The sequence below is a fragment of the Miniopterus schreibersii genome (genome assembly GCF_964146895.1).
Source record: "Miniopterus schreibersii genome assembly, chromosome: 9".
NCBI lineage: Eukaryota > Metazoa > Chordata > Mammalia > Chiroptera > Miniopteridae > Miniopterus > Miniopterus schreibersii.
The window spans coordinates 83,749,555-83,772,189 of NC_138118.1; the positions used below are offsets into that span (position 1 = coordinate 83,749,555).

At 58.4% G+C, this 22,635-nt stretch overlaps 1 protein-coding gene across 4 annotated transcripts in view; it reads left to right on the forward strand.

Moving 5' to 3' along the window:
- Positions 1 to 22,635, forward strand: part of TNS3 (tensin 3) — a 122,876-nt gene that overhangs the window by 17,482 nt on the left and 82,759 nt on the right. Inside the window, exons 1-4 of one of the 4 annotated variants that reach the window (XM_081146481.1) lie at positions 2,870 to 2,950; positions 8,119 to 8,227; positions 14,360 to 14,397; positions 22,359 to 22,397. In XM_081146481.1, coding sequence (XP_081002607.1) covers positions 2,873 to 2,950; positions 8,119 to 8,227; positions 14,360 to 14,397; positions 22,359 to 22,397 — 264 coding nt within the window. In that variant the 5' untranslated portion in view covers positions 2,870 to 2,872. Of the gene's footprint in view, positions 1 to 2,869; positions 2,951 to 8,115; positions 8,228 to 14,359; positions 14,398 to 22,358; positions 22,398 to 22,635 lie in introns of those variants that run through there. The other 3 variants (XM_081146482.1, XM_081146485.1, XM_081146483.1) reach the window with 3 other exon arrangements.

A 22,635-nucleotide genomic window follows, 5' to 3' on the forward strand; every position in this document is an offset into this window, starting at 1 on the left:
GCCCCAGGCGAGTGACTTGGCCTGAGGCCCGAGGCCAGAGCTTGTCCTCAGTCTGGGCCCCGAGACCCCTGAAGTCCATCTCATGCAGGAAGCGCCTCGATTTGCTCCTGGGGACCCAGGAGCTGGGGGTAGGCGTCAGGTTAGCGAGAAGCGTGGAGCGTTTGGCCTTGGGAGTTGCGGGCAGCTCCTTGCAGGGGGAGTCCTACGAGGCCAGGGCTATTTGGAGGGGTCATCTCCATACCTGCCTTGGCTCCTCCGGGACCCCAGACCGAGCTGCCCCTGAGCCCTCAGGGGTGATCTGGGACGGGCTGTTAGTAACGGGCATGGGCAGTGTGGACATAGAGCAAAGTAGACGTCTTCCTTCCTGCCCCAGCATTTATTGCCCCCGCTCTGTTTCATGTGTGGAAAACCCCAGACAAAGGTTAGGACTTGAAGACTGGAGGCAGGAGGCAGATGACCACACTCTAGGGCTGGGCCCCAGGTACGAGGTCGGAGGGGGCCAAGGGGTGGAGGCGGGTCTGCTGAGCTCAGAAAGGCACTGGTTTTCAGGCAGGAAGGAGGGCGGAGAATCTGAGCCCAGGCCAGCAGTCTTGGGGCGCAGAGCAGGAGCCTGGGTGTAAGCAGGGCTGGGGGGAATGGTGCCCAGGGTAGCGGGGAAGGGGCTGGCAAAGTGGGGAGTCCTGGTAGGGTTCCCAGTTTTGCATTTGGGGAGGTTCACTTTGCAGACTGCGGGGTCTGGCCTGGCCCAGAGACCTTGTCCTGACTGCCATTCTCACCTGCCCATGTGAGGATCCCACCTGTCGTCACAGTCTGTGAGGTGTATCTCGGGCACGTGATTTATTATTAATAGTGTGGTGGGTTTTCTGAATGTTGTGCCTTTTAAATAAGTGGTAGAAGATCGGGGAGTCCTCCACTCTGGGAGGCTGGATTTGGGTGCCAGGGCTCCGCACAGCTGTTACCATGTTGGGGGTCACTCACCGTTGGCTGGAATCAGGGTCCTTTGCTGGATCCACTGACTCCGGGAAGGGTGTTTGCTCCCTGTGTCCCCAGACAGCAGAACAGAGTGCTCCTGCCTTAGCTTGTCCCTCTGCTCTGCACTGGTCTTGCGTTAGATGTTGAGGGATCAGACATGAATGCAACTCAGCTGTGCTCTCAGGGCTCCTGCCGTCCCGGGGATGGGGCTGTCTGCAGAACAGGCCTGAGATTGCAAAACTGACGTCTGAGTAGCTATGAAAAAAGTGAGCAATGATGAAGGATCTAGAAAATGAATGAATGAATGAATGGGGAGATGAATTAAGGTCTCATTTGAGGGGTGCAGGAAACCAAGAGGAACGGGTGCCCGCTGGGTGAGGGGTCAGACCAACAGGGGGTGCTCCTAGTCGGTCTGTGGCTGGAGGTCGAGGAGCAGCTCGGCTGTTCCACCCAGAAACAGGAAGGCGGGTGCTCTGAGCCAGAGCCTGAGAGGTTAATGTAGCCCGAGCCCAGGACTGGAATTCGCACATGTGTTAACCATAAAGGCCTGGGCCTGGCCCACCCAGACTGCGCTCCAGAGCTCAGGCATTGGAGTTGCAAGCAGAGCAGACGATCTGAAGTTGGGGTGTGAGACCCACACAGGCCTGAGCTGTGGGCACCTCACAGGTTGTTAGAACTGCACACGGCTGGGCACTGAGGCAGGTCAGGTCCCGGGGCCACAGCACCCCACAGAAGGGACGGGGTGGCCTCAGCCGGTGCATACACGCTCTAGGCAGCCCTTCCTTCCTCCCGTCCGTCCCAGACGCCAGAGCCTCTCCTGGCGGGAAGCGAAGCTCACTGCTTGTGGCGGCGCCCACCCCGGTGCCCAGGACCACAGCCCATGAGGACAGTCTGAGACAGTTCAGCCCTTCGGGTCTGACAGGCCGTGGACAGGAGCTGTGCTCTGGGTGGATCACGCCCGCCCTCCCCTGGGGCTGTCCTTCAGGCAAGGTGACCCTTCCACTTTCCAGGTGCCTGTGTTCCTTGTCATGGTCATGTGACGCCCCGTCCCCACCATGCTGGTCACCTTCACCTCCCAAACCCCAGGCTTTAAATTTCCTTCTAAAATTGCAGACCCAGAGAGGAAAACAGGACTGAAAGTGGGATGTGATTTTCGGGGAGCTGGGTGGCACTGAAGATGGGGAGGGTGGAGAGGGGGCTGGGGGTCCGAATCCCCCAAGTGGAAGGTCCCCTAATCCCTTGCTTTGAGCTTGCTGGAGCCCCCACCTGGTCCTCACCCCTGGGGAGCAAGACTGAGCTGAAGAGGTAGATTGGAAAGTCTTCCTGCCCGAGGGTATCCTCCTTTCCCTGCAAACCCACAACTGGCTGGCGGTGTGGCTCGCTGGCAACACTGGCCCTTGCCCATGCAGGGTGACTGGACGTGCTGGAGATTTAAAATCCCCCAGCCTCCGAGCCTGCGGGTTTTGACTGTAAGCCCGGGGCCTGCGTTCTCGGAGAGTCTGAAATCCCGCCGGGCTGCGCCGTCGCCGAGGCGCGGGGAACCCGGGCGGCGCAGGGGAGGCTCGCCCCGCGCCCCCGGGGGCGTTTCTGCACCGCGCTCCCTGGGTCTGGCTGCGAAGCCTCTGCGTCCTCGCGGCGCGGGGCCGGGCGGGGGAGGGAGGCTAATTCGTGTCAGATGGAGGCTCGCCAGGGGACCCTGCGCTCGCGCGCTCGCCCGGCTTTTGTTCCCCGCCTCTGACTCCCGCCTGCGGAGGGAAAGTGGCGGCGGCGGCCGCGTCCTTTCGGGCCCCGGCGTCCAGCTCTCCCTGGGACACCCGGACGCGGCGGCCCGGGCGGCACCGCCTCGAGGCTCCGCGCGCGCCGAGGTCCCCGCGGGTCCCCGCCGGCGCCGGGAGCGGCCATGCGGCTGCGCGCCCTGACCCGGGGGCCGCCCGGAGGATGCGCGCGCGGGGCGCGGGCGCGCCGGCACCGGCGCCAAGTGAGTGGGTGCGGGGCGCCCCGGGGAGGTGCGGCGCGGGGTTCTCCGAGCTCTTTCGGGCTGGGGCGCGCGTCGGGCGCGCATGCCCTTCCCTGCGCGTCCCCGGGCGTCCAGGGGCGTGCGGGTGGCCTTGTCTGTGCCCCGTGTGCGCGCGGAGAGGGCGAGAGGGGGAAGGGGGCCTTCCCTGGGGGGCCCCGTGTAGCGGGAGACAGTTAAGGCTTAAGTTTCTAATCCAGCGGCCTCTCGAACAGGCTTCCTAGGACTCTGTTCCCAGAAGGGAAGCAGGACACTGGCCACTGGACGCGCTGTGCAGCCGGTTCCTTGCAAAGGGCGCCCAGCTCTGCCCAGCCTATTACAGGGGCGCAAGTTCCCGGGGCCACTACACTCCCTGGCCCAGGGGACCGACCCCCCAGGGTTCACTGAACCCCAGCAGATGCCGAGGGGCTCCCCACGAGGCTGGCACCCTTTCTCTGAGTCTACAGGCCTTTACGGCACCCATTTCTCCGAAAATTCTGTAGGTGCTGCGGAGTTAGGAGTCTTCCCAGCGCCAGCCACTTCCCCTCGCTCTGAGTCCCGCTCTGTTCTGAGGGTCAGTGGAACAGCCAAATGCCGTTGCTGCGAAGCTGGGGACAGTGTTTGGTGTGGGGAGGGTGCCCCTCCGCTCTGGGTCCTGGGGCTGCCCGTGGGTGGACGCGGCTCCAGGCGGGATCACCCCAGAGGCCCGGGGTCCGCTCTGCCCTGTGGGAAGTTTCGGGCCATTTAACTCCCCGGTTGATTTTGCTCAGTGTCTGCCTCCCTGGAATGCTGCCGAGGTTTCCCAGGTGCCAAAACGCAGGCCTGGATCCCCCTTCCTGAGGGGAGCTTGGCTTGTGCTGACATAGCCTTTGTGTGGGTAACTGTTTTGTCACTTCATTGTTCGCTTGGGGAGCCCAGCATGGTCTGTGCCCCTGTCCGCAGAGCAGAGCAAAAGGCTGGGGCTCTGCACCCAGGTCCAGCGCTTCCTTGCTCAGATTTGCAGAGATTTTTTTTCTTTCTAAAAAAACCTCACCATCAAGACTGGCGCTAATTACCACGCACCCCTCGGGGAGTCCTTGTGGAACCAGCAGCCTTGCTCTCCCCTTCCCGACTGTCTGCTCCAAGCAATTAAATGCCATTTAGATTCCTGAGCTGAGCCAGCTAAATGCTTCAGCATGGCGGCCTCCCCTCCCTCGCCCGCCGGCCCCACCTCTTTGGCAGAAATGAAAGCAGATCTCAGGTGAGAACAAAGGCGGCCTAATCCGGTCTCCGCTCCTCTCTGGTTGGAGGTGTTTTGTGGGGATGCCAGGAGCAGCTGTGACTGCACCGTCCTCAGTCAGTGGGTCCTCAGGCATCCAGCCACGGCAGTGGGTCAGGCTCCCAACAGCAGCGCCCCTGTTTCCGTCCTGGCCCCCCAGCTGGGGCCCGTCGGCAGGAAAACCTCAGGAACACAGAAAACGTCTTTCTCCCTGCGTGGAATAAAAGTATTTGTAAAGGAATGAAAGGTCACAGTGTCCCGGCTTGGCCCACGGACTATGGCCAATTCATTTGGTCAACAAATATTAATTGAGGCTCACGGTTCACTGTCTGCAGGCGCCGTGCGGGGCCTTGGGGGACAGAGGGACAAGGGCCCCGTGTCCTGAGTCTGGGAAATGGTGGTGCAGATGGGGGAGAAGGCACAGAAACAAATGCCCGAAATCTGAGGGGAAACTCGTGTGCCAACCAGGGGACCGATTACGACAGCGGGCTGTGTGTTTGCCTGAATGTTGCCTCCTGTCTGAGCGTGAGACGGGTGGGGACGGGTCGGAGCCGGTACCCCTCACCCCTTGGCTGTGTCGTCTCGGTCTCCCACGCTGCCATTCTGTCTGTGGAACAGCGAGGGCCATCGTGGCGGCACAGGAGGGCCCTGCTGATGTCGGGAGCTTCACACACGGTCATCCCTCTGTGGCAGGCACTGGATACAAGAGCCCATCCTCAGAACCTGTACCATCTCCTGAAGAAACCAGAAACACACGTATGAAGACGCACGTAAAGGCGGTGCCTTACGCGTGTGTAGAGTAGATCTTTGTAGTGTCGTGTGTTACCTCATGGTGGCTCTCAGTCCAGGCTATGTATTAGAATCACAGGGAGGAGCTTTGAAAAAATTCATTTCCAGCCCCACATCCGGAGAATCTGCTCTATTTAGTCCAGGATGTGGCTTAGGCGGAGCTGTTTTAAAATCTCTGCCCAACCGATTCCCATAGGCTGCCAGCGTTCACAGTTGGCACCTGGGTTAGCATTTGGTCGCTTACCGTGGCTCTGTTGATAGGCAGGAAGAGGAGGGTATCCTTTGTGACTTGCCCGGGGCCACAGACCTTGTACTGCAGGTGCCTGAAGCTGTGTGAAGGTTTCTACTTGGTGCAGGACGGTCTCCCTCACTTGACAGACTTGGCAAGGTCAAAAAACACACCAGGAGATACGTGGTTAAGTGACAGCACTGCTGAGGAGCTTGGAGTACTCAGAAGGGACCTGAGGGATGGTGGGATTAGAAGTGGTCACGATGGTGATTATATGTCACAGCAGGAACAGCAGGGATGGCCAGTGAGAGTGGGAAGGTTGGAGTGGCTGAAGCTTTTGTTTATCTTAAGAACTTTTGACTTCACTTCCGCGTTTGAATGATGTTTTGGCTGGGTACAGAATTCTAGATTGGCAGTTTCTCTCAGTACTTTATGCTGATCCGCTGTCTTCTCACTGCCTTTTTTTAAAAAAATTGAGAAACCTGCTCTTCTGCTAATGGTTGGTTCATGTACATAAACCCCTCTCTGGACACTTTTACCATTTTCTCTCTGTTACTGGGTTCGAGCAATTTGATGATCATGTGTCTTGGTGTAGTTTCCGTAACATTTCTTGTACTTACATGGGATTTGTTGAGTTTCTTGGCTCAGTGGGTTTATAGTTTGGAAGAGTTTGGGCCATTATTTCTTCAAATGCTCCCCCTCCCCCCTTTTCAGAGACTCCAGTTACACGTGTGTTAGGCCGCTTAAAGCTGTCCCACAGCTCTGTCCCGTTGCTGTTTGTTTGGCTATCTGCCCATTGATTTAGGTGATCTCTTCTTTCTGTGCTTTATTTTGGGAAGTTTGTACTGTGATGTCTTAGAGTTTGCTAATTTGTCTTCCATCGTGTCTGATCTACCAATAATCCCAGGAATCCAGTGTATGTTCACCTCCGATTTTTACATTTTTTCTATAGATGTTTGATTTGGATCTTTTCATACCTTCAGGGTCCCTATTTACCTTTTGAACTTACAGAATACAGTTATAATCCCCCCTTAATATCTTCTCTGCTAATTCTGTCAGCTTGGGGTCACTCTCCATTGATTCATTCTCATCACGGGCTGTGTTTACCTGTTGCTGATCATTTTTTATTGGCTGCCTGGTGATTTTTTTGGTTGGATACCAGATATTGTGAATTTTACCTCATCGGGGGCTAGATATTTTTTCCTTCTTGCAGATATTCCAGCTTTGTTCTGGAATGCAGCTAAGTTGCTTGGAGACAGTTCGATCGTTTTGGACACTGCTTTTTAGAGATGGTTGGCTGAACAGGAGCAGTGCTCCGTCTAGAGTTAATTACCCCTGCAGCTAGGACAAGACCCTTCTGTGTTTTCTCAGCAATCCTGTGTGAACCCTCAGGCCTGGCTGTGGGGACAGGCACCCTTCCCAGCTCTGTGCTCTGTGTGGGTGCTGAGCACCGCTTCCTCCAACCCTTGGTGCTGCTTCTTGCCCCAGCCTTGGGTGGCTCCCTCAGACACGCATGTGCACACTCATGCACACATGCACACACATGCGCTTGTCAGCACTCTGCTGGATGCTTCAGAGGGGCCTCTCTGCATCCCGGAGACTTTCTCGTTGCGGGAATCTGGGGCGATCGCAGAGCTCACCTCATTTAGTTTCTGCCTCCAAGGAACTGGATAGATCCAGTTGCCTGCCCATCAGCATCTTATAAATAGCACCACTGTCCACGTGCTCCGATATCTCTCATTCAGCATCATCATGCTGATGTTTGCCCACGATGCTCCACGTGTTGGTGGTTTGCTCCTGTGTATGCTGGAACCGCGTTCCATTGCAGGCAGGTCCGTGGCTGGTCCAGCCAGGCTCCTTTGGATGGACGTTTGGGTTATGCTCCGTCAGGACCATTCTTGCACAAGTCTTTCGTGGACATTTGCATTTATTTTATTTTTAGTGTCTGGAGGAGTAGAATTGTGGCATCACATGGTTGGTGTGGACTTAAAGGTATTTATGAGAAATTGTCTAACAGTTTTCCAAAGTAGTTGTACTGTTTGTTTCACATCCTTGATAACCATTCTCAGTGAGTTTTGGCTTCTCTGGGGGTGAGCGATGGCCTCGGAGAATCCACGTGGGTGTGAATTACTGACGACACGCTGTCGCGGGTCAGGGAACAGGCACAGGGATTGGTGTCTAAGGCCAGTGGACTTTGCATAAGACCATCCCACTGCTGCGACCTCGAGTCCACAGACGTGAGCGCGGTGGGTGTGGCAGTGCATGTGGCGGACTCGATGTGTCCCCTACAGAGGAGCCTCCCATCTTATGATTATCACTCTGGTCTCGTGGCTGCCTCTCCTTCACTGAGGTCAGCTCTGAGAGGCCGGGGGGCAGCCCAGGGAAGCCCGTGACGGAGCCTCTTCTGCACGTAGCTGTGCTGTCGGTTCATCGTTTCCTCCGGAAGAAAGAGCACTGAGGCTCTGGGGAGGCGCGCGGATCACTCTGTCATGGGCATAGGGGTTGTGAGCCTCACGTCTGGAGCTCAAACAGGATTCCCGTAAGTGATATGGATTCCTGTGGCCCTCCTGACGCACTTCCAGCCAGGCGAGTGTGTGCATTCGCCAGGAAGCTGGCATCGAGAATGCCCACAGGGCACCCGAGGCCCCCCGGGGAGCCCAGTGTTGGCGGGGTGACCCCTTGTCTCCCTCTGTTTGCCTGGTGAAGTGGGGAGCCCGGCGTTGGTGGGGTGGCTTCTTGTCCCCCTGATTTTGCCTGGCGAAGCTCCTGTCCTAGCTCCTCCCAGTTCTGCTGGATTTATAATCCCCTGAAAGGGAGATGGAAAAGCAAACACGCTGGGCATTGAGGGGCTGACCGTCTCTCCCTTCGCTCTTTCAGCCGGAAGAATCAACGGGCCTGCACAGTTTTAAGAGCAAGGTCTTCAGAACGGCCAGAGTCTGTGGGGTCTGCAAGCAGGTTATCGACGGCCCGGGGGTCTCATGCCGAGGTGAGTCCCTGTTTATAGTTCTCTTGCCGACTGAGCGAAAGCAGAGCAGGCAACAAACGCAACGCAGAAGGCAAACCTCTCGGGAGTTTCCAGAAGCTAAACCCTGGAATTCCCCTCCGCGGCCTGTCTGCCCCTCACCCTTACGGGGCAGGGACCGGCCATATTTACACAGATACGAGTGCAAAAGGAATTTCCCAGAAGGAGCGAAGCTGCCGCGGGGGAGGCGGGACAGCGGGTGGTGTCGTCTCGTGGTCTCGGGAACTCGGGGCTCCTTCTTACCAGCTGGTCTTTCCCCAGCGTTTACAAACGAAATGTTTCTGTTCATCGCTTCAGGGCGTAGGGCCCTTCGGGCCTTTTGTCAGCCTTTCTCCTGTCACCAAACAAAGCCACCGGCGTCACTAGACACCAGGTGATCCGAGGGACTTGCTATTTTTTTTTAAATATGCTTTTATTGATTTTTAGAGAGAGAGGAAGGGAGAGGGAGAGAGAGATGGAAACATCAGTGATGAGAGAGTCGTTGATCGGCTGCCGCCTGCCTGGGCCCTGACCTGGGAATTGAACTGCGACCTCCTGGTTCGTAGGTCGACGCTCAACCACTGAGCCACGCCGGCCGGGCATGGACTTGCTATTTTTCACACTTGCACGTTAATATATGAGAGACAGTGACGTCTCTTTTTCCCCTGTGGACCCTAGAATTGGGGCGGGGGCTGGGGTCTGCGTCACAGAGCAGAGGCCTGGGAGCAGGGTCCTGGCGACGCGTGGGGCTGTTCTGCGGCATCCTGTTCTTGACGGGTCTGGGATTTCCCAGCCAGAATGTTCGTAGGGTCTTGCTGGTGGACTTCTGTTGTGTTGGGACGACCTCTCGACTCCCCTTTCTCCCCGTGGACCCTGGGCAGACGTCCCAGTGGCTGCTTTGAGGTTGGGTGGCGACTGGGGAAGACGCAGCATTGTCAGACGTCTGTGGGGTGACAGTGTGACCCGGGGCCTCTCGGGCTCTCTCAGAGGCCCATCAGTTCTCGCCATGTCACCCCCAGCGGCTGCCTCCTGGGGGCTGTGCGCCGTCTCCTCCCCACTTGAACCCCCAGGTGTCTCTATTGGAATTGATGCTTTCACCTGCTTCTCAGAGCACGTGGGCCCCTCTTACCCTCTCCCTGGAGGCAGCCTGTGTGAGGGAGCCTGGGGCTCCCCTTCACCTAGAATTGTCACCCTGTCCCCAGAGAGGTCACCCCGGTGGTGGCCTCTGGCAGCGATTTCTCTCCGTGGAAAAGCAGCCCCGAGCTGCGGGGAAGCAGGTGCCACTGCTCGGCCACAGAGAATGAACCCAGGGCTCGAAAGACAGTGCGTCCGTGTCGTCCAGGCTGCGGGCTCAGAGCAGAGCATTGCTTCACGAGGGGACATGGGAGCGGTGAGGAGTGAACATGAGGGGACACGGGAGCGGTGAGGAGTGAACATGAGGGGACACGGGAGCGGTGCGGAGTGAGCGAGGAGAGTCTCGGACCTGCTAGTGTGCACACGTGTGCAAAGTGAGCTTGAGGCAAGAGCCTCTGCTGGACATGCTGTCCTCCCAGGGCTGGTGACCAGTGCACTCGGGGCCACTCGTCCCCTGGGGGAGCTGAACTAACCTCTCTGAAGTGCTGGCACCTTGCGGGTGACCCAGTGCACCAGCGGAGAATCAGGATGAGCCCAACTCCCGACCTCGTCCTGCTTCCAGTGTCCCTCCAGCCAACCAGCCATCACAGCCAAGCGTGGGGACATCACGCAGGGTGGGCGTCTCAGTGCCCCGTGGTCGCCCGCCTTCCTCTGAGCGAGGTGGGAACGCGTCCCCCACGGGAGAAATGAGACGTGGCGATGAGATAGCTTGAGGGGGGTCCCCTGTGGAATAGCAGTGAGTGAATGATTGCCTCCAGGGGAAACAGCTGGGCCACAGGGTTACCTGCTGGGGCTGGGACGTGTTTCACGATGAGATGAGAGGGGTCTGGAGAGGCGGGTGGTGGGCAGAGAGGACCCCAGATCCCGCTACACCGGCCGCCGCTCCCGGCTTTGGTGCACCCCCCAGGAGCACACCCTAGTCCTAGGGCCGCAGTGGGCAACACGGCACATGGTGGGGTCCTGAGATGTCCCTGCCTTCTGGAGTCGGACCCCAGAGAGTTGTCTCAGAACATGGGGAGACACTGACCTGTGCTCCCAGCGGGAGGCCAGGAGACCTCACACTTCTGTCCTGTCAAAACCACAGTCTGTGGCCCGCACCCTTGCTGGATTACCCTTGGTGACACCTGGGGACACCCGCAGCAAGGTTAGCAGTGGGCATCGCCTGCGCCTTGAGCCCTTGGAGCCAGTTCCTGGGCACACAGGGGAGCGGCAAGCTTGGGAGTCGGGGGGAGAAGCGGAGGTGCCACCCGGGGCTCATCTCTCACTCGGTAACTATGTGCAGAGTGTTGAATAAAGGCTGTGGGATGGGGGCCGGGGTTCCCAGGGCTCCCGGGGACACAAAGAATAGAAGTTCCAGGACAACATGTAAAAATGCTGGCCGTGCCAGCGCCAGATGCCCCGGGCGTCGGCGCTGCTGTGGGCGCCGGGATCCTTACCCACGACCGCAGAGCCCCGGTCGGAGCGGGGAGCCTCCATGTGCGGGGCAGTTGCTCAGCTGGGGGGTGAAAGGGGTGGGGGAGGCGCAGGCCCCGGGGGGTGCCCTTTGCAGCGGAGCCTGGACTGGCTCGGCAAATGCCACCCGCGCTCTCGACGCTGCCCAGCTCTTCGCTTCTGCCAGGCGGTGGGGAGAAGTGGCCCCTCCGCTCTCCTGGCGTCCTCCTGGCTGTGATGGAGACTGAGCATCTAAAGGTCCGGGAAAGACGCCAGTGGTTTTTATCTGGTAAACTAGCCTTTCACACCCTCACTCGTTTAAAATACCAGATTTTTTCCCCTTGGATTTCTAAGAATTTGTTATATTATAAATGTTAAACTTCTGCCTGGCCCGCGTGGCTCCGTGGTGGATCCAGGAGGTCAGGTTCGATTCCCGCTCAGGGCACAGGCCCGGGTTTCAGGCTGGATCCCCAGCAGGAGGCAGCCCGTCGTGACTCTCATCGCTGACGTTTCTCTCTCCCTCCCCCTCTCCTGTCCTCTCTCTGAAATCAATAAAAATATATTAAACTTCTGATGTGTTATCTTAGGCGGGGCCTGTGCCCATGTCCATGGATTTGGCCTCCGGGGGTCTCGTTTCTCGCCGCCCGCCGCCCCCGCCGCGAGCGGTGGGCAGCTGCTCGTCTGTGCTGGTGGGGGTCCGTCCCGGGACAGCTGTAAGGCTGGGTGGTTCCGACCCGCCCGGCCTTTCGCTGAATTTCCGTTCTGTGTCTTATCTGCGAACGCCTTCCCTCCTTCGTGTCGTCAGGATGCCCCATGCTGTTTTATTCCAACGTTCGGTTCTGCTTTTCCGGTTCCGATCCGGTTTCGTGGCGGATTCCCTGGGAATTCGGGTGGTTTCGGTTGCTTCTCGCGAGGGCGCTGGTCCTCCCGCCTGCCTTCCCGTGTGGCCCGTCCTCTCTCCCTTCAGTTCGCCTCAGCACCGTGCCAGGCAGGGAAGCAGAACCGCCAGGGTGCACAGAAGGAAAGAGGCGCGTTCTCCGGAGTCTGCACTCACGGGTGACGGAGGCTGAGCCGGCCCACACCCGGCGCCCGCAGGAGGAGCCCAGGGGGCCTCTGTGTAGCCCCAGCCCCGGTGCAGGCGCAGGAGGAGCCCAGGGGGCCGCTGTGTAGCCCCAGCCCCGGTGCAGGCGCAGGAGGAGCCCGATGGCCCAGCTCGAGCACAGCCAGGCCCAGAGTTCTCTCTTCCTCCGCCTTTTGTTGTTAATTCTTACGCGAGGATATTTGTGTCCATTGATTTCTAGACTGAATGGGGGGGGGCAGCGAGAGAGACAGACACTGATGTGAGATGCGTCCATGGGTTGCCTCACGCACGTGCCCCAGCTGGGGGCGGGGATGGAACCCGCAACCCAGGTACATGCCTTTGCCTGGAAATTGAACCCGTGACCCTTTTCGGCCTGTGGGCCGACGCTCTAACCACTGACCCCGCCGGCCAGGACGCCCTCTGCCTGTGATGCTGTTCGGGCCCAGAGTGGCTCGGATGAGGCCGCCTTCCTGGGGGGGGCGGACGGTCTCCCGCCGCCCACAGATGTGGATGTTAATCTGTGGGAGGTGACGGAGGCGTTAATTAACTCGATTGTGGTGGGTATCTGACAGCGTCTACATGTATCAAATCATCACGTTGTGCGCGTTAAACACACACGGTTTTGTTTGTCAATTACACCTCCGCGAGGCCGGGAGGAAACGCCGAGCACGTGGAGCCGGGGTTGGCTTTGGGAAGGGGGGGTTGGAGGCTGACGGTCAGGGTCAGCGTGTTCGTCTCGTCCTCTGGGCCTGCGTGGTGCGGGGATGCAGGTTTTGGGGGGAAGTTCTGGTGCTGTGACGGCCTCCCTCCTTCTCGGGGACTGCGCTGTGCTGCGGGGCGGTCAGGGAAGGAGGCCCCTCGGTTTGCAGCCCCGCTGGGCACCGGCTTCTGACAGCAGACCCGGAGAGGTGAGGGTCGGCTGCTTCGCGTCTGTGTCTCTTTATTGTATTTTAAATATTTTTATTGATTTTAGAGAGAGGAAGGACAGAGAGGGAGAGAGAGATACATTGACATGAGAGGGAAACACTGACTGGCCATGTCCTGCGCGGCCCCGACTGGGAATTGAGCCCACAACCCGGGCATGTGCCCTGACCGGGAATCAAACCTTCGACCTTTCGGTGCAGGGACAATGCCCAGCCCACTGGGCCACCCGGCCAGGGGCTCGTCTGTGTCTTTAATCCGGCGTGAAGCCCCCTCACTCCAGCGACAAGCCCGTCTCAATTACAGGCTCTCTCATCACCTTTGTGGGGTGCGCCCCTTAGGAGTTACAGAATCAGTTAATTTCCCGAACCTCAGAGGCTCAGAGAGACAAGTCAGAAGGTAGATCCTGTGGAGATGACCTGGCCGTGCTCCATCCGAGGTCGGGAGCCGCCGGCCCCTGGCCCAGTCACACCAGCGGCGTGAGGCCAGCGTTCCTGTGCTCAGCTCGCAGGGAGGAGAGGGGAGGTGGCGGATGAAAAGCTTGGGCCTGGACACGCCGAGCAGATTGGGGGCGCGTGTCTTGACCCCTGAGGCCTTGTCTTTCCAGGACCCCACGTGCTTCCTGTCATTTCAAAGCAGGTCCCGTGAATGGTTCCCTTGTGGCATTGAAGTGACCCTGGGGGAGGAAACGGGCCCAGAGAGGTCACTGGCCCTGCCCAGGGCAGCCCAGCGGGAGGGGGCTGGGACGCTCCTGCTCACGTGTCCCCACACCCAGGGCCCTGTCCCACATCCCGTGGCTGCACCCAGGGGCTCATCTGGGGCTTGAGGGGTGCCGTGGAGTCCGTGTGGATCCTGCGATGGGCTGTGATGCATTTGCCTGCTTCCTCAGTGCGTCTCTGCCGGAGATGTTGGGGGTGGGGCAGAGCCTCTGTCACGGGGGGGGGGGGGGGGGGTCAGCACAGCTGCAGCCCCGGAGGGCGGGGCTGTGAAATCACATTGGTTCTGGCTGGAAATCCGCACGGTCGGGGCCTCAGAGCTAACACCTGCCGCTCCGGGCTCGCACAGTGGCCCCGGGGAAGGGTCCCCCGTAGGAATTCAGACGTGGATTTAGTCTGACAGCCAGTTCTCAGTTGTCCGGAAGGGGCAGGAGCGTGGGACTCCCAACGTGTGGCTTTCTCACTAAGTTAAGGCGCCAGGCCCGATTCTCCGGGGCATTTCCAAGCCTCTCCCCCTCCTTCTGGGGGAGCTGTGACTTCCAGGCAAACATAGTGCTTTTTGCTGCTCAGACTCCCCCGCGCTGTGCGTCAGGGCTCTGGGTTGGCCGCACGCACCCCTGGACCGCCTGTGACTGTGCCCAGAATCCCCAGCGGCCCGTCTGAACGTGGCTGTGGCACAGGGGCGGTGGGTCCTGGTGCACGTGAGACCCAGTGCTGCCTCACGGGCGGAAACCTCCCCCGATTCGGCTTTTCCGGGGACTGAGAGGGTTTGGAGACGCAGAAGGTGTTGGTGCCGAGACGCTGAGCGCACATGTCCTCTCTCCTCTCTTCCAGCCTGCAAGTACTCCTGCCACAGGCAATGTGAAGCCAAGGTAAGCGGGGCGCCTCCCCTGGGCTCTTCACGCCATCGGCTGCCGCAAATGATACACCTGGGAGGGGCCGGCCTGGACCTCGGCCACAGGAGGAGACTTCAGAAAGGGTCCTGGGTGCTTTCCGACGGGGTGTATCTGTTTCACCTCGAGAATTAACCGTAGAGCCATGGAATCCATGTGTTGAGTTATAGAAAATAGCTCTGAAGAATCTGGTTTCAGATGAGAGTTTTGTCCATAACACACAATCCCTTTTCTAGTTATGCCGACACCCTGCCTCTCAGGGCAGAAAGGGGTGGGATAGGGTCTCAGGCCCACTCCAGGCCTTGAGGAGTTGCTGGCTTCTTTTTAGGGTATTTGTTAATAGATTGATTGGGGTTTTCAGGCTGTCACAGAAGTGAGGGGCCCTGAATTGGGGGAGTTGTCCTGCTTTTGCGTGTTCCCTGGAGGGTTAAGGTGCTGCTGGCCCTTGGGAAGCTCTGGGGCCTGGTGAGCGTGGGTGGGTCAGGACTCTGATTAGTGGGGAAATGGCGTGTGGGAAGTTGCCGGCCCTCCTGGACGGAGCCCTGGTTTTCTACCCAGTCTTTGTGTCTGCACCTCGCACATTTTCCGGACACACTGTTACCCGCAGCAGGGCCCCGCTTTTGTGGGGCCATCAGATGTCTTTCAGGCTGCCCGGGCCGGAGGTCCAGGGAGGTGGGGTCTGGAGGGTCTTGGGACCTGGCTGAGTGGGAGGAACACATGTGGGAGGTGGCTTCATGTGCTGTGAGCTGGCTTCACAGGGTGCATCCTGCATGTGAGGACCTGGGACCTGGTTTCCTCTGCTTTCCCCACCACACATGCAGTTCCCATTCACATGTTCACACATGCACAAACACAATGTATACACATGCATGCCTGCACACGCACACAATTCAGACTCACACACACATGCAGGCATGCACACATGCACAAACATATAATATATACACATGCAGGCACTTGCACACACAGATGGATACATGCAGACACACAATTCCCACATGCACACACATGTACACATGTCACTTGAACACGTGCAGGTGTCACTTGCACACATTCACATGGTTGCATGCACATGTCACTTGCACACACAAGCACACATGCATACATGTCACTTGCACACACATGCACCTGTGTCACTTGCACACATGCATACACATGTACATGTGTCTGTTGCACACACACAAAGTTGGAAGAACTACAAGCCAGTCCAGCACTATATTTTTCTTTCAGGAAAGAGGTTAAATGACTTCTTTTTAAACTTTTTGCTGTGGAGAATTGGGGACACATGGAAAGTAGAGAGAATAGTACAAACCTCTGCTGTACTGTTACCCACCCCCCAGCCGCATCCCCTCCTGTCCTCTCCGGACCCATCCGGCCTCCTCTGAAATGCCACGTGATTTGTGTTTGGAGCTGTTTCCAGCACAGGCGTCTGTGGGGGCTTTGGACATTTCTGCTGTCACCTCCAATCTCGCTCTGGGGAAGGCTGGCCCTCTCCGCAGGGGCCAGGAGGTTCCTGCTCACACTCGTGGGCAGGACGGATGTCTGCCCAGCCTGGTTAGGTCTCTGTGCCCACACGAATGCCCCTGCAGCTGTGTGGGGCAGAGGTTCTGCATGTAGTGGGGCATGGGTGGGGTAAAATGCCACCTCGGGGACTGGTTTTGGATTTCACAGAGGGTTTTCCTAACCCTGTGAGGATTTAGATGAGCCCTGGACTCCTGAGGGTCTCCTTCACAAGGAGCCTTGCCCGGCACAGCTTGTGACCCGTCACCACAGGGTGGGGGAGCCGCCCAGAGGGGCTGTCTGTCCTGTGTCATTCCTGCATGTGTGCGTGAGTGTACCTCCTAGTGTGTGTGTGCACGTGTGTGTGCATGTCGGTGTGCATGTGTGTGGGTGTGCATACGTGTGAGTGTGCACACCCGTGACAGTATTGCTGGCCCGCCCACCCTGACCTGCAGCTGCAGACCGGAGCCCCTGCCGTTGTCTCCTTTTCTTAAAGGCGGCCCAGCCAGCTACCTAGGGGATTGAATTCTTTGGTTCAAAGAATGTTCCAGAAGTCTTAACTATCACTGATTGTGGCATTTCTCGCCGCAGAAGTTGGCAGTTGGCTGAGATAGATAAGCTTTTACTCTTATTATATCTCGGGGGGAACGTGTCGTATTCATTTTTTTCGATAACGCAGCTTTGAGCGGCGAGAGAGAAGGCCACCAGCAGTAACAAAGCCCCTTCTTATTCCCAGACCCTAACGCCATCTCAGGGGGAACAGAGGGCCATAGATTCCCAGCCGCGCCTGGAGACAGGCAGGGGTGCAGCCGGGTGCTCGGGGAGCTGAGACGTGGCTCTTCCCGACAGTGGGGCCATGGTTACCCCCTGTGCAGACTCCCTGGATGCAGGCACCTCAGATTTCTGGGGAGACAGCGAAGCTTTAGTTGAGAGCACAGGGAGAGGTCTTGGCCCCACATGTGACGTGGTCTGGCCCCTGCTGGCTTGGGCCCGCGTGGGCCTTGGGTCTCCTCTGATGGTCCACAGGCCGGGTGGGAACATCGAAGGAAAATGGGCCCGGGGTGAGCCAGCTCCCCAGCACATGCTAGCATCAGTGACACACTCCTGTCATCACCCTGTTGGCCCAGGGCCGGGACGCCCCCGGAGCATGAGTTTGAGGACAGTCATGCCACCTGGGTCAGAGGGCCAGCACTGAGGTCTGGACGGTGCCTGCATGCCCGGCCACTGCAGTGTGTGTCCGGAGTGTTTCGCTGGAGTCTGTGTGGGCGGCTTCCTGGCTCCTCCTGAAACGCTCCCTGGGTCACAGCCAGCACGTTTGGGGTCAAGTTCCTGGTGTCATTCGAGGGTGGCTGCTTCTGAGGCCACACTGCACATCACATAGCCACTTCTCCCTCCAGCTGCATCTTCAGCAGTAGGTGAGCCCTGTTACCTGAGCGTCTGAGCTCCACCCCAGGTTTAATGTGTGAGGCGAGGCTTCGCTTGGACCTGTGCTCTGCTCTCTCTCCAGGGAAGCTGTTTCCTTTGAGCAGGAATTCAGGGACCACTGCCCCCCGGGCTCCTTCATGCACCGAAACTGCTCAGGGGGTGCGCTCCTGCTCCCCCCTCTCTGGGAGCCCCCACACAGCTCGTCTGTGTGCGTTTCTGCCCATTCACTCCTAATTCCTGTGGAAACTTCCAGAGCCCCAAGCGCCCACTGTTCTTAGCAGAGCCCATGCGGACTGTGGCCGGGAGCCTCCTGGCCCCGCCGAGACGTCTTCATGATGATAAACAGCCTGCGAGCGTCACTCCTGCTGCCTCTCGAAGTCCCCGTGGCCCTTGTCCACGTGACCCGCGTCATCGTGTGTGTGGCATCAGGTGTCAGTTTTTACACGGCTTCGTCCGCAGTAGGACTTAATAAGAAAAGACGACCACAAAAGCTGAGTTTGTCGTTAGGTGGTCAAGTCATCCCCCTAAACCACAGTTTCACTTTCTGAGGTTTCATTTCCCCTTGGTCAGCCGTGGTCCAAACATAATGAATAGAAAATTCCAGAAGTAAACAATCCATAAGTTTTAAATTGCGTGCTGCTCTGAGGAGCGTGATGAACTCTCTCGCTGTCCCACTGCATCCACCCGGGCTGTGACTCGTCTGTTTGTCCGGTGTCTCCAACACTGTAACACTCCCTCCCACTTGTGACTCAGTAGCCGTCTCCGGTGTCAGACCGACTGTCCCTGCATCACAGGGCTTGTGTCCGGTCACCCTGGTTTACTCGGCGATGCCCAGAGCACAAGCGCAGTGGAGCCGGCGCCGGGACTCCCTCCTCAAGTCAGAGGTTATGTCTGTTCAGGGGAAAAGTACCATATCCAGGGGTCGGTCCTCTCTGCAGTTTTAGGCATCCACCGGGATCCGGGAACGGGTCCGCCGTGGGAAAGGGGGCGACCATGGTAATAAAAAGAAGCCCCTTCTGTGGCGCCCGTGGAGCCTGAGCCGTGCTCTCTCCCCCAGGACTTGCATCTCAGAAGGAAACGGGGCCGGGTCAGGCTGTGAGAGGCCATCTCGCTCCTGGTGAAAGAGCCGCACCCCAAAAACCCAGGTCAGCCCGGGGGTGTCTCCTGGGCAGTGAGGTGCAGGGCTGGGCACACATACACTCAGCGCATAGAGACACAGCCTACACGCACGCTCATAGCTCAGACTTGCAAGCTCACACAAGCTCGGCCCCATGGACACACACACACACACACACACACACACGCACGCCCTCCCATCCCTGGGCACAGTCACTCCAGGGTGCAAGGCCCCCCTGTCCTGCCCCGTCCTGGCCGCCTGTCCACCTGCTCGTTTGGGGACAGGTTGCTGATACCAGTGGCAGCAGGTGCCACGTCGGCAGGTGCAGCTGGGTGCAGCCTGTTTGTTTATGTTCCTCCTTGGAAACGGTGACAGGGCCCCACATGGAGCCACGATAAAACCATAAAGTGGTTCCCACCAGGCCTCTCGGGCCTCGGGGCCTTTCCTGGTCCCTGCTGGGCCCTGCCTCTGCCTCCCTGCCTCTTCCCCTTCATCGCCCCTCCTCACCCCTCTCCCGGGGCTCCTTCTGCAGAGGGGGAGCCGCTCCTATCAGGGGAGGTGCGTGGAGTTTGGACCCAGCAGAGTCCCCTCTCCTTCCTGGATCTGCCTGCGCGGTGGGTCCCTGTGGGACGCGGTGGTGGCTCTGTGGAGGTGACTGCGTGGTGGTGGCTGCGTGGTGGTGGCTCTGTGGAGGTGACTGCGTGGTGGTGGCTGCGTGGTGGTCTTCAGCTCTGTCAGGAGCGGGACGGGCGCCTACAGACCCCAAGTGCTGAAGGAGCATTGCTCATTCCTGCCTGGGAGGAAGGCTGAGCAGCCTGGACCTGACCCAGGGCACAGTGTTTCCTCTTGACCACTGAAGGCAGCAGATGACCAGGGGCGCTCTGAGCCTGTGAGCAGAGCCGGCTGGAGGAGGGAGAGCAGGTGAGCGTGCTCCGCCGTTCCTGACCTGGCCTCACCCTAGACTCCACGCTCAGGGAATCACCTGGCGTCTCCTCGCTGAAGAGGTGCCACTCCCAGGGGCAGCTGCATGGCCGGGGCAGAGATCTTGGGCCCACGTGGGTGCCAGCTGAGGCTAGGGTGTCCGCAGAAGCTGTGCATCTGCCCCTCAGATCAGCAGAGGGACACTGAACACCAGGACCTGCAGCTGGAGTCCCGGTGCCTGGCCGCCCATGTTCCTAATGGGCAGGGTGGCCCAGTGACAACGTGCGTGTGTCCTGACCAACCATGGTTCCATCGCACTGTGGCAGCTGCCTTCCTCTTTCGAAGGGCAGAGACGGAACATGAAAACCTGACTATTCTCACGTGGTCCCTGTCCTGGGACTGGGTCGAGCCACGTGGAGGGAACACAGGCGGGTGTGTGCATTTGCTGGAGATCTTTACCAGTTAATCAGGTGTTTGCAGCTCTGGATGTAAGCATGGGTTTTCTTGTGGCTGGCAGGTGGCTTGTCCCCCAGACTGTCCCCTTCTCTCTGGGTGGCTCTTGTGTGTTTTCATGGGAAATCAGTTCTAAGCGGAGGTCTCTCCTCAGACATCAGTGCCTGTGTTTCATCACAGCGGGTATGGGGATAGACAGGACGACTGTCATCAAGTTTCTGGACAAGGATTTGCAGTCGCTGAGCTGGGGACCCGTGACCCACCCCAGGCCCTGCTCACTCTCTGATGAACCACAAGGTCCCTGCAGTTGGTGGTAGTGACTGTCCTTCCCTGAGCACACATCTGTTTTGTTTATCACTGTGAGGAACAGGGTGCCTGGCCAGGAGCGTGCTCAGCGTACACGTGTGGGCAGGTGAGGGGGTGGCCCAGGTTGGCATGAGGTGGTCAGCTCTGCTGGGATGTTGGCATGAATGGGACTGGTGATGACCAGGTGCCATGTGATTCTTGGCCCCACGGAGCACTCTTGTTCTTTGGGGTGCATCCTGGGGCCAGGCTGGGTGGGTGGTGTCATTACACCCTGCCTGGTCCCAGGGGGACATGTGGGGGGGGGGGTGCCGGACACGTCTAGCTTCTGGCTGCACTCCTAGTGGCTGTGGTTTGTGTGACTCAAGTCCTGATATTTCATAAGGTTTCCATTTGTTCTCTCAACAAACGTGTTTCCAGACAATGAACTGAAAACATAACTGGTAGACTTTACTTTTAGGACAGTTTCAGGGTTACAGAAAAACCGAGCAGATAGCCCGGGGAGTCTCAGTGCCACGGCCCCCACAGTCAACCTCACGTAATCGTGAGTGGGAGCGCTCGTTACGTTGTAAGCCAGTATCGACACATTGTTACTAACCAGAGCCCATGGTCTGCTTTAGGGTTAGTCTTTGTGTTGTGTATTGCTTTTTAATTTTTACAGTTTTTAAGTTGGTTGATTTCACAGAGAGAGAGGAAGGGGGAGAGAGAGAGGGAGAGAGAAACATCGTTTGCTGTTCCACGTACTTATGCATCCATTGGTTGCTGCTTGTATGAGCCCTGACTAGATGTCGAATTTGCAATCTTGGCCTATGGGGATGACGCTCTAACCAGCTGAGCTACCTGGCCAGGGCTTTGGTGTTGTGCAGGCTGTTGATACATTGTTATTAACAGAGCCCGTGGTTTACTTCAGCTTAGTCTTGGTGTTGTGCATCCTGTGTGTTTGGACAACTGTGTAATGACACCTACCCACCATTGTAGCATCGTGCGGTTCTTTCACTGCCCTGAAACACCCCCGTGCTCACCTGTCGCCCCCTCTAATCCCTGGTCCTCAGATCTTTTCTGTCTCCATAGTTCTGTCTTTTCCAAAACGTCATGTAGTTGGGATCATATGGTGCTCCGTTAACCACGGTGTCCCTGTCCACTGCCCTGTGTTTCCAAAGCCGTTTGTGGGTTTTTTTCAGTTTGTTTTGTTTTCTGTTTTTCATTCATTTGCCCACTTATTCTCTCACCAAATTTTACCATCCATGTGGATCTGAGGACACAGATGAGGAGGAGGTGCCCTGCTCTCCGGGACATCTCAGTGGGGGGAGCAGCTGAAGCCAGCAGTTCTGGAGAGGGGGAGGGGCTGTGGTGTGCATGTGTGTGTGCATGTGTGTACATGTGTGTGCCTGTGTGTGTGTGTGTGTGCACGTGCACGTGTGCATGCGGGTGTGTTGGTGGAGAGGACGGGGTGCCAGCAGAGAGTGCCCCTGCCCCAGACGAGATCATGAGTCAGAATCCTGGAGCAGTAATAATAGGTCTCAGACAAATGAATGACCATGTGTCATGCTCCTTGAGGAACTTAGAAAAATAAGCGAGAGTTATAAATAGTCACTGCGGCCACAACCAAGGTCATGCTGCCACCCGCTGCAGCCCACAGGACGGTTAGTCGGCCCCCGGGGGTTTCCGTCCTGGGCACGCTGCGGAAAGCTCCGAGGATGGACCTGCAGGCGTCGTGGGAGGAGACCAGAGGGCCATGGTGGAGCCCGAGGGACCGCTTCCCACTGTCCCCCGCACAGAGCTCGGCCTGGAATAAAGGGACCACACTCACGTGGCCACATTTAGTCTCCGCCTCAGGCCCACGTGTGGAAGTAGCTCTGAAAGAGATGGTCCGCTGTGCGGAGAACGGAGGCCCGGGTGTGGCTGTGCGGCGGGCGGGGACCCCGGCAGGGCCCTTGCCTCCTCCGCGGGTGCAGTGGGAGGGGCCTGCCCTGGCTCCCACGGCCAAACTGGGTCCCCTGGTTCTTGGAAACTGAAGATGCCCTGAGTATGAGGGGCGGGCACTTCCCTCGAAGGCGGGGCCCCACGGTTTCATTACATTGTCTGAAGAGACGGGGACTTCACATGCTGATCCTTTGCAACCGTGACGGTGGCCAGGCCCAGTCTCGGCTTTGGGAGCCTCGCTCCCCCATGACGCCGAGTTTCCCTTGACCCCCTGCTGACCGCGTTTCTCTCCCCGCAGGTGGTGCTGCCCAGCTGCGCCCAAGTCCGCCTGGAGCAGGTAAGTCCCGGCTTCTCCTTGGGCCGGCGCTCTCTGTGCTGTGCCCGCCTCGGGGAGCACCCAGCGCCCTCCAGGGTCTGTCCCCGTTTGTAGGGGCCGCCTGTGGGTCAGTCCCCTTCAGGAACCCAGTCACTTGCGCCCAAGCTTCCTTCTCTGTGAAGAGGCCACACGCCCATTTTCTGAGCGATAAAAAGGCAACTGTGGGGAACACACCTGTGTTACCACGCGGTGGCTTTGG